Genomic DNA, 12500 nt, shown 5'->3' with positions numbered 1-12500 from the left:
GCTAAGAAAATTTAGCATTAGCTAAATTAGCATTAGTGAAATATCAAAATATATGACACTAGATTAGCTAAGAAAATCTAGCTTGCTAAAATACTAACTGTAACGTGTTTCAAAATGTATTACTCTGAGGTGTGTACCTGAAAAAATGTGTTTAAAAGGCTAGCATGCTAACAATAGCATGCATCAACTACCAAAATATGACTTGAGGTGTATACCTACAAATCTAGCTGAAAATAAGCTAGCATGCTAACAGTTAGCATTAGTGAAATATCAAAATATATGACACTGAGGGTGCATACCGGCTAGATTAGCTAAGAAAATTTAGCATTAGCTAAATTAGCATTAGTGAAATATCAAAATATTTGACACTAGATTAGCTAAGTAAATCTAGCCTGCTAAAATTAGCATGCTAAAATACTAACTGTAACATGTTTCAAAATGTATTACTCGGAGGCATGTACCTGAAAAAATGTGTTTAAAATGCTAGCATGCTAACAATAGCATGCATCAAGTACCAAAATATGACTTGAGGTGTATACCTACAAATCTAGCTGAAAATAAGCTAGCATGCTAACAGAAATCAACAATTTCGCAGCACATTTGTCAATACAAACAGGTATCAAACAATTATAGCTTCACGTTACTTACACACACAGATTTGTTTCAAAGATCTAAAAAAGTAGGACTTTTGTGTGAATGATGAAGAGCCGGAACCGAACTGAAATGCTAACAGTTAGCACACTGGCCAAGTAACACAAATATGGGCAAAAATGAGCTAAAGTGCTAACAATAGCACGCTAACAGTTAGCATTAGTGAAATATCAAAATATATGACACTGAGGGTACATACCGGCTAGATTAGCTAAGAAAATCTAGCCTGCTAAAATTAGCATGCTAAAATACTAACTGTAACATGTTTCAAAATGTATTACTCTTGAGGTGTGTACCTGAAAAATGTGTTTAAAATGCTAGCCTGCTAACAATAGCATGCATCAAGTACCAAAATATGACTTGAGGTGTATACCTACAAATCTAGCTGAAAATAAGCTAGCATGCTAACAGTTAGCTTAAGTGAAATATCAAAATATATGACACTAAAGGTGTATACCGGCTAGATTAGCTAAGAAAATTTAGCATTAGCTAAATTAGCATTAGTGAAATATCAAAATATATGACACTAGATTAGTTAATAAAATCTAGCCTGCTAAAATTAGCATGCTAAAATACTAACTGTAACATGTTTCAAAATGTATTACTCTGAGGTGTGTACCTGAAAAAATGTGTTTAAAATGCTAGCCTGCTAACAATAGCATGCATCAAGTACCAAAATATGACTTGAGGTGTATACCTACAAATCTAGCTGGAAATAAGCTAGCATGCTAACAGATAGCATTAGTGAAATATCAAAATATATGACACTGAGCGTGTATACCGGCTAGATTAGCTAAGAAAATTTAGCATTCGCTAAATTAGCATTAGTGAAATATCAAAATATATGACACTAGATTAGCTAAGAAAATCTAGCCTGCTAAAATTAGCATGCTAAAATACTAACTGTAACATGTTTCAAAATGTATTACTCTGAGGTGTGTACCTGAAAAAATGTGTTTAAAATGCTAGCCTGCTAACAATAGCGTGCATCAAGTACCAAAATATGACTTGAGGTGTATACCTACAAATCTAGCTGAAAATAAGCTGGCATGCTAACAGAAATGTACAATTTCGCAGCACATTTGTCAACATAAACAGGTATCAAACAATTATAGTTTCACGTTACTTACACACACAGATTTGTTTCAAAGATCTAAAAAAGTAGAACTTTTGTGTGAATGATGAAGAGCCGAAGCCGAACTGAAATGCTAAAATTAGCATGCTAAAATACTAACTAACATGTTTCAAAATGTATTAATCTTTGATTGATTGATTGATTGAAACTTTGATTAGTAGATTGCACAGTACAGTACATATTCCGTACAATTGACCACTAAATGGTAACACGCGAATACGTTTTTCAACTTGTTGCAAGTCTTGTTGATTCTATGTAATTCTCAGGTGTGTACCTGAAAAATGTGTTTTAAATGATAGCCTGCTGAAGTTAGCAAGCATCAAATACCAAAATATGACTGACGGACTATACCAGTACTGGTATATCATACAACCCTAGTGCCTTATAGTCCGTTGATCTTATTTCCAGTAATGAAAGGACAACAAAATGTGCAACAGGACCTCATTAAAAGTACAAAGTTACACAATTTCTACCCAGTGATAATCACTTTTACACGCCCTTGAAGGCTTTCAGTGTTCATAGGTCCGATGGAGACATGAGGGCACAAGCGCTCTTCTGTCTCAGACGTTCTGCCTTCAGCTCGCTAAACGCTCCTTTTCCAAGAAGCTTCCAGAAAGACAAACTGGGACTTTGCGTGTCATTTGGGGTTCGTTGACCTGGCCACGCGTTTTCACTTCCTCATAAAAGTATCTCTTGCAATGGAACATTTGATCACACGTGCAAGAGCGTGACAAGGATCTCATTTTACACTTCCTCCCCGCTGTTGCAAGTCTTGTTGATTCTATGTAACATGTTTTCGCCGCTGCCGCTCCCAAGCTCTGGAACGACTTACCTTTGAGTGTTAGACAGGCTTCCTCTCTTCCTGTTTTTAAATCGCACACTTTAATTCCATGGCCTTTAACACTCTGTGATCTCCATCCTGCTATGACGTCCCATAATGCACCTGCTGTGAACCTGTTTCTATGTTTTATTAGTTTTTTTTAATCGCGCTCTGTTTGTGTTGTGTTTGCTCGTTTTTCTTGTGTTATCTTTTAACCTTCCTATTGTACAGCACTTTGGCTACCATTGTGGTAAATTTTAAATGTGCTTTATAAAGAAAGTTGATTTGATTTGATGTTTATGTGTGCTATGGCTATGAGGTTGTTTTTCCTTGGCCTCTGTCTGGACGCCCTCCCTGGAGTCCAGCCTTGGACTGAATATTTTTCAGTCTGGAAATAATATGCATCAACAAAGTACTGCAACTTTTCTTACTAAATGTATTCTTTCTATTTACTAACCCTGTTTCCATATGAGTTGGGAAATTGTGTTGGATGTAAATATAAACGGAATACAATGATTTGCAAATTATTTTCAACCCATATTCAGTTGAATGCACTACAAAGACAACATATTTGATGTTCAAACTCATAAACCTTTTTTTTTTTTTTTTGCAAATAATAATTAACTTAGAATTTCACGGCTGCAACACGTGCCAAAGTAGTTGGGAAAGGGCATGTTCACCACTGTGTTACATGGCCTTTCCTTTTAACAACACTCAGTAAACGTTTGGGAACTGAGGAGACACATTTTTTAAGCTTCTCAGGTGGAATTCTTTCCCGTTCTTGCTTGATGTACAGCTTTTACTATGAAGCCACGTTGATGTAACACGTGGCTTGGCATTGTCTTGCTGAAATAAGCAGGGGCGTCCATGGTAACGTTGCTTGGATGGCAACATATGTTGCTCCAAAACCTGTATGGACCTTTCAGCATTAATGGCGCCTTCACAGATGTGTAAGTTACCCATGTCTTGGGCACTAATACACCCCCATACCATCACACATGCTGCCTTTTACACTTTGCGCCTATAACAATCCGGATGGTTCTTTTCCTCTTTGGTCCGGAAGACACGACGTCCACAGTTTCCAAAAAAAAATTTGAAATGTGGACTCGTCAGACCACAGAACACTTTTCCACTTTGTATCAGTCCATCTTAGATGAGCTCAGGCCCAGCGAAGCCGACGGCGTTTCTGGGTGTTGTTGATAAACGGTTTTCGCCTTGCATAGTAGAGTTTTAACTTGCACTTACAGATGTAGCGACCAACTGTAGTTACTGACAGTGGGTCTCTGAAGTGTTCCTGAGCCCATGTGGTGATATCCTTTACACACTGATGTGGCTTTTCAATGCAGTACCGGCTGAGGGATCCAAGGTGCGTAATATCATGGCTTACGTGCAGTGATTTCTCCAGATTCTCCAAACCTTTTGATGATATTACAGAGCGTAGATGGTGAAATCCCTCAATTCCTTGCAATAGCTGGTTGAGAAATGTTGTTCTTAAACAATTTGCTCAGGCATTTGTTGACAAAGTGGTGACCCTCGCCCCGTCCTTGTTTGTGAATGACTGAGCATTTCACGGAATCTACTTTTATACCCAATCATGGCACCCACCTGTTCCCAATTAGCCTGTTCACCTGACGGCGTTTCTGGGTGTTGTTGATAAACGGTTTTCGCCTTGCATAGGAGAGTTTCAACTTGCACTTACAGATGTAGCGACCAACTGTAGTTACTGACAGTGGGTTTCTGAAGTGTGCCTGAGCCCATGTGGTGATATCCTTTACACACTGATGTGGCTTTTCAATGCAGTACTGGCTGAGGGATCCAAGGTGCGTAATATCATGGCTTACGTGCAGTGATTTCTCCAGATTCTCCGAACCTTTTGATGATATTACGGAGCGTAGATGGTGAAATCCCTAAATTCCTTGCAATAGCTGGTTGAGAAATGTTGTTCTTAAACAATTTGCTCAGGCATTTGTTGACAAAGTGGTGACCCTCGCCCCGTCCTTGTTTGTGAATGACTGAGCATTTCATGGAATCTACTTTAATACCCAATCATGGCACCCACCTGTTCCCAATTAGCCTGTTCACCTGACGGCGTTTCTGGGTGTTGTTGATAAACGTTTTTCGCCTTGCATAGGAGAGTTTTAACTTGCACTTACAGATGTAGCGGCCAACTGTAGTTACTGACAGTGGGTTTCTGAAGTGTGCCTGAGCCCATGTGGTGATATCCTTTACACACAGATGTCGCTCGTTGATGCAGTACAGCCTGAGGGATCGAAGGTCACGGGCTTAGCTGCTTACGTGCAGTGATTTCTCCAGATTCTCTGAACCCTTTGATGATATTACGGACCGTAGATGGTGAAATCCCTAAATTCCTTGCAATAGCTGGTTGAGAAAGGTTTTTCTTAAACTGTCCAACGATTTGCTCACGCATTTGTTGACATAGTGGTGACCCTCGCCCCATCCTTGTTTGTGAATGACTGAGCATTTCATGGAATCTACTTTTATACCCAATCATGGCACCCACCCGTTCCCAATTTGCCTGTTCACCTGTGGGATGTTCCAAATAAGCATTCCTCAACTTTATCAGTATTTATTGCCACCTTTCCCAACTTCTTTGTCACGTGTTGCTGGCATCAAATTCTAAAGTGAATGATTATTTGCAAAAAAAAAAAAATGTTTATCAGTTTGAACATCAAATATGTTGTCTTTGTAGCATATTGAACTGAATAAGGGTTGAAAAGGGTTTTCAAATCATTGTATTCCGTTTATATTTACATCTAACACAATTTCCCAACTCATATGGAAACAGGGTTTGTACAATAACATTAATTTTGTATTGTTTTAGTTTCACAAATTTGTCAGTAAATACACCAAAAGGTCACTGTGGAGTTATTGAGTCTGTAAAGCGGATTGGAGAGCTAACTTATGCAGCTAGCGGGTCCATAACGATGACTTCTGTTTTGTTTGAACAGCCGTTTTACTGCCGTGTCACAGACACTGTTTGGAAACAATTAAGGTATATGAACAAACATAGATAGAATCTTTAGTACTGGTATATATCTGCGACTTATAGTCCAGTGCGGCTAATATATGTCAAACTATTTCTTTCCTCAAAAATTTGATGGGTGTGGCTTAAATATAGCCTGTAAAATATAGTGCTCATTTTTAATTTGTAATTTTGCATTAAAACAAATAATTTTAGAATATGGCTTGAAAATTATTTGCAAATCATTGTATTCCGTTTATATTTACATCCAACACAATTTCCCAACTCATATGGAAACGGGGTTTGTAGAATAGAATAGGAAGTACTTTATTGATCCCTGGAGGAAATTCAGCACCACAATCTGCCTGAGTGTAACAAAATAAATTAAAGCTGCAAGCAGCGTTGGTCGGGCCCGCGTATTTGGCAGGTGCTAGTCCTAAGTGTCCCAATACTTTTGTCCAGTTTTAGTCCCAAGTGTCCCAATACTTTTGGCAAGTTGTAGTCCTAAGTGTCCCAATACTTTTGTCAAGTTGTAGTCCCAAGTGTCCCAATACTTTTGTCCAGTTTTCGGCCTAAGTGTCCCAATACTTTTGTCCAGTTTTCGGCCTAAGTGTCCCAATACTTTTGTCCAGTTTTCGGCCTAAGTGTCCCAATACTTTTGTCCGGTGGTAGTCATAAGTGTCCCAATACTTTTGTCTAGTGTACCTACCTTGTCTGCATTGTGTAGGCACGCTGGTGCTTCCTGCTTTTAAGCAGCCATCTTAAAAAAACAGCAGCGCAGCGGGTCTTTGAAGGGTCATAAAATCAAAACCGGAGCAGGTATTAAAACGCTGTTCTGTTATTTTTTACACAAGGGTTTAATCTCTCTCCTGTGTTAGTTTGAAGCCGAAACGACAAACGCGCTCAGAGGAGATAGATTTTGAAGAAAGGTGACTGTTTTTTACAAAAATTTTGTTTTGAAGGGGGAATAGCAAACTTCCTGTTGATTTTTGCTGGGGGTTGTCAATGTATGAAATGTAGGCCTAAGTGAGACCTACATAGAGGTTTTTGTTTCATGTCTCTCCGACCTTACCAGTGGGAGTTACAGGCAGTTTTGTCAGTTTTTTCATCCGAGGAGCAGTTTTTTGTGCGTTTTATAAAAAAATTGCGCTAAAGCACAATTTTGAGATTTGGGGTTAGGTTTTTTTATTAGATCACAATTTTTGGTGAAATATGGTGAGTTTTGAAGCATGTTAAGGTGGTCAAATTACAGCTCAAAGAGGCAAAAGTGACTGTTTTTAGTACTTTTTTGTCTTGAAGGGGGAATTGCCAACTTCCTGTTGATTTTAGCCCAAGAATGTACTATTATGAAATGTAGGTCTAAGTCAGACCTACATAGAGGTTTTTGTTTCATGTCTCTCCGACCTTCCTAGTGGGAGTTACAGGCAGTCTAGTTTTTTTTTTTTCCTAGGGGGCGCTAGAGCGCAATTTTGAGTTTTGTGGTTCGTTTTTTTTTATTTTTTAAAGGCAATTTTCGCAGGTCCTGATGTGTGGGTCAAATATGGTGAGTTTTGAAGCATGTTAAGTGGGTCAAATTACAGTTTAATGTGGCGGCGGAAGAATAAAGAATAAAACCTTACAAATTCAATAGGTCCTTATGTCCCATTGCAGCCTTATACAATGGGCCATGCGGGCCCTAATAAATACAAATAAATAGTTTACATTTCATGTTTTTCTCCTGTTTTTTTTATTTTTTTTAATCTCATAAAAAAAAACACTGATATCGTGATACAGTTCATTATGGAAGCTTCTCCACCAAACTTCCAGTGACTTTAATGGCGGGGGGAGGGACAACTTTTTGTTGATGTATTGCACCTTTTAAAGCGATTAGCTCCGGATTAGCCTGACACACAAAATCCAAGCCCTCTGCTCCAAAACTAATCTGAACAGGACCTCCTTTCACGCTCCTTAGTCCCTCCCAGGAGTCCCGATAGGCAAAATCAGACGGATGATGAAATTCTAAATAAATGCGTGTTGTGTTTGTGTAGAAAACCCATGCAACCTGCACAGGTTTTTAGCAGGAATCTCCAGCTCACCTCGCAGCCATCGCAGCAGGAAGTGGTCGTGCTGGGCAGGAAGTTGACAAAGAACGTCCTGAATCCTCTCCCGGAACTGAAGAGAGAGGAGTTAGCGCGTTAGAAGGAGGTCTTTCAACGACTCCCTTATCTCCGCAGATAAGATAACACTTAACGGAGAGAGAGAGATGCTCTTTTATTCTGCACTTGGAGCCTTCAGGGGGGAAATGTTACACATTTGATTGCTGCTCAAACTTGTGAGTCGGTGACTAATTACTTGTCACACTTCAGCAACCGAAGTCTCCTTTGGTCAATTGAAATGTTGCAAAATATGTCGAGTAATAAATACCAGGCAAGACAAATTAAATGACACAGCATCATGTCATGAATTGAACTTAAAAAAAGATAGGGTAGGGTCAGATAAGACCAGGGGCCTCCTAACATTTGGACTTGGGGGCTGCAATACATACACACATATATATATATATGCATTTATATACACATATATACATACATACATACATACATACATGTATATACATATACATGTATACATGTATATATATATACATGTATATACATATACATGTATACATGTATATATATATATATATATACATGTATATATATATATATATATATATATATATACATGTATATATACATGTATATATACATGTATATATATATATATATATATATATATATATATATATATATATATATATATATATATATATATATATATATACATATATACATATATATATATATATATATATATATATATATATATATATATATATATGGGCGTCACGGTGGAAGAGGGGTTAGTGCATCTGCCTCACAATACGAAGGTCCTGAGTAGTCTTGGGTTCAATCCCGGGCTCGGGATCTTTCTGTGTGGAGTTTGCATGTTCTCCCCGTGACTGCGTGGGTTCCCTCCGGGTACTCCGGCTTCCTCCCACTTCCAAAGACATGCACCTGGGGATAGGTTGATTGGCAACACTAAATTGGCCCTAGTGTGTGAATGTGAGTGTGAATGTTGTCTGTCTATCTGTGTTGGCCCTGCGATGAGGTGGCGACTTGTCCAGGGTGTACCCCGCCTTCCGCCCGATTGTAGCTGAGATAGGCTCCAGCGCCCCCCGCGACCCCAAAAGGGAATAAGCGGTAGAAAATGGATGGATGGATGGATATATATATATATATATATATATATATATATATATATATATATATATACACACATACCAGTGACGTGCAGTCACTAGAGGCAGGTGAGGCCCCGCCTCACCTGCCATCATGGAAAGAAAAAAAATGTAAAAAGAAAAAAAAAATTTTAATTGTTATATGTATCCAGTGATTATACTATAAAGTTATTTTCCATTTAACTTCACCAGTTTTAGATTATTTTTATTCAAAATCGCTGAATTTTCACATTTGCCGTTCAAATACTGAGAAGAGACGGACGGTGCGGTGAACAGCAGCCAGTTGAGGCACGTCACTCAGTGCCTCAACATGGATTGCGGACTCGGCTAACTGCTGGTCTGCTGCTGTGCAGTGAGACCGTATTGCTATATGAATTATATTATACATTTCCATAGTTTAGTTAGCTGAGGTATATAATGTACAGTGTATTTTGTCAACAACTGTATGTGTGTAACGTATTTCTTGTGCTGAGCGATCATAAAACTGCTGCGAAGACGCACTGTGTGAGGCTCGCAGTAATCCCGCCTCCTGGTGCCGGTTAATGCACCCACGCCGCAGAATGCACCCCCCGACGGGAGCGCCACACCAACCAAAGCCCACACCCAAACCCCTCCACGTGCAAGACCGAATCCACCCAAAAAAAGTCACTTAATAAGAAGCCAAAAAGTGCAAAAACAACAATGCTAGTGCCGGAGGAGCCGTGAACGACTGCAGGGACACAACATTAGGTACACCTGCAGACTGCAGCACGGATTTCATATTTCATTCATTCACAACTCCTCCAACACGAACACACTGTTCCCGCACTTATAAGTAAAGGTAAGACCATAACGTTTTTTTAATTAAATGTGCTTTTTTGTGTGCTACAGTTTGTATGTGTAAAGTTAAAGTTAAGTTAAAGTAGCAATGATTGTCACACACACACTAGGTGTGGTGAAATGTCTCCTCTGCATTTGACCCATCCCTTGATCACCCCCTGGGAGGTGAGGGGAGCAGTGGGCAGCAGCGGCGCCGCGCCCGGGAATCATTTTTGGTGATTTAACCCCCAAGTCCAAGTCTTGATGCTGAGTGCCAAGCAGGGAAGAATGCTGGTATGAGCTTTTAAACATAACCCGTTAACTGCTGCCAATCAAATGGTGAATAAGATACTCTTTAGGGTTCATATGTTTGTAAATCTGACTGTGATGAAGTCAGTGCCTCACCAGCCATCAACCTCACCGCACGTCACTGATACATACATACATACATACATACATACATATATATATATACACACACACACACACACTAGGGTTGTCCCGATACCAATATGTTGGTACCGGTGCTAAAACGTATTCCAATACGTTGATACTTTTCTAAATAAAGGGGACTACAAAAAAATGGCATTATTAGTTTTATTTTATCAAAAAATCTTAGGGTACATTAAACATATGTTTCTTATTCTTAAATAAAATAGTGAACATACTAGACAACTTGTCTTTTAGTAGTAAGTAAACAAACAAAGACCCCTAATTAGTCTGCAGTAACATATTGTGTCATTTATACACCTATTATTTTGTCAACATTATAAAGGACAAACTGTAAACATTGATTATTAAGCCACTCGTTCATTTTCTGTTAATATCTGCTTATTTGTTTCAACATCTTCTATCTACACTTCTGTTAAAATGTAATAATCACTTATTCTTCTCTTCTTTGATACTATACATTAGTGTTGGATGATACCACACATTTGGGTATCGATCCGATACCAAGTAGTTACAGGATCATACATTGGTCATATTCAAAGTCCTCATGTGTCCAAGGACATATTTACTGACTTTATAAACATAATATACATTTTCAAAAAACGAAAGAAGATTTTCCGATGCTGGGACCGGTACTTTTCAGAGGCAGTATCGCACCGAATATGATTCATTCGTATCGCGGTACTATACAACCCTAATACACACACTTATGCATATATATGCATATATATATATATATATATATATATATATATATATATATATATTAGAGATGCGCGGATAGGCAATTATTTCATCCGCAACCGCATCACAAAAGTCGTCACCCATCCGCCATCCACCCGAACTAACATTTTATCAAAACCGCACCCGCCCGCACCCACCAGTTGTTATATATCTAATATAGACGATGCAAGGCATTAGTGAGGTTATAAAGCGTTTGCCTGTTAAAGAAAGGAGACTGATCCAATGCAGCAGAGACATTCAATGCGTGCCACGCTGTTACGGCCCAGACGCACACCAGTGCGCAATCATCTGGGAGCCGCGCTGAGCGCACCTCCAAGCACGCTCGTGCCACTCAAACTGCTGCAGGCAGCTGCGTTCTATCTTGTTTTAACATCCTGTGGCACTCTTCTGGGATCATGGCGGACGAAACTGCTCATGCTCAGGGTGTTTTGTGGAGGTTCGGGGTTTTGCACAAATGTGATGCACCATGTTAGATGTCCCGGTTTTGTGACTGTCATAGATATAAACAGCGTCGCAGCTCTTGCAAATCACGTAGCCAGCATTACTATCATCCTGATTTACAACCTCATAAAAACGAGTCCACGCTGAACTTTTCTGGCCTTTTTTTCCCCTGGTCTTTAGTATTCCCTTTTTTAGTTTGTCGCGTACCACGTTTGCTGCCGGCGTTGCCATCTTTTTTTCTTCTTCTTCTTCTGTTGAGGCGTGCTGCAGGTGCCTGCTCGTTTTTCGTATGTGGGTAACAACATTTAACTATGTATATATATTTCCGAATTGGTTTAACTGCCTCCCGCCTGAATCTATTTAAAATCTAATTTTTTTTTATTTCAACCGCCCGACCCGCGGATAAAATCTAATTTTTTTTTATTTCAACCGCCCGACCCGCGGATGATCCGCGGACTCCGCGGTTGTGTCCGCAAACCGCGCATCTCTAATATATATATATACATATATACATACACACACACATATACATATACACACATACATATATATACACTCATATACATATATACACACATATACGCACACACGTATACATATATATACACACACACACACACACATACATATCCATATATATACACACATATATACATATATATACACACACACATTTACATATATATGCACACACACATTCCTATATACACACACATATACATATATATAGAGAGAGAGAGAGATCTTATACATATATAGCCTATACATATGTGTATAGATTATATTATTATAACGAATGCATAATTAATATAATTGGATATTAAGAGTATGTGAAACTTCGACTCCTACCTTGTTTACGTCCGTGATGACCTCCTTAAAGTTTTGTAATCAATCAGAAATATCAAGCAGCTAATATACACCAAACATGGATAAGTGTGGATAGTGTTTTGCATTTTTCCCATCATGCTTTGTAATGGAATTAAATTGTTTATGGTGATTGGACGTTTTTTTTATAATATCCACAAAGTTCAGTGACCATGTCTGTTGACATTTTGTGTTGGTTGAATTTGTGGGTTTTTTTGCACCATGACTAGGGAAGGTTGTTTGCATTGGGTCTTACAAATAAATGCTGCACATTCAGAGCATTATAAAAGGTCATTGACCAGGAAAACATCATAATGTCCACTCGATGGCGACAAAATGCAGCATCAAAAAT

The 12500-nt window shown here is 38.7% G+C and overlaps 1 protein-coding gene across 2 annotated transcripts in view; it reads right to left on the bottom strand.

The window, feature by feature from the left end:
- LOC133577336 (SEC14-like protein 2) overlaps positions 1-12500 on the bottom strand; it is a 44082-nt gene that overhangs the window by 23954 nt on the left and 7628 nt on the right. The window contains exon 2 of one of the 2 annotated variants that reach the window (XM_061931060.1): positions 7665-7740. The exons of the other annotated variant lie outside the window; for it this stretch is intronic. Coding sequence (XP_061787044.1) covers positions 7665-7740 — 76 coding nt within the window. The remainder of the gene's footprint in view (positions 1-7664; positions 7741-12500) is intronic. 2 annotated transcript variants of the gene reach the window in all.

The sequence above is a fragment of the Nerophis lumbriciformis genome, linkage group LG37 (genome assembly GCF_033978685.3).
Source record: "Nerophis lumbriciformis linkage group LG37, RoL_Nlum_v2.1, whole genome shotgun sequence".
Taxonomy (NCBI): domain Eukaryota; kingdom Metazoa; phylum Chordata; class Actinopteri; order Syngnathiformes; family Syngnathidae; genus Nerophis; species Nerophis lumbriciformis.
The sequence above is the reverse complement of the archived record's forward strand: the minus strand, read 5'-3'. Positions and strand labels throughout refer to the sequence as shown.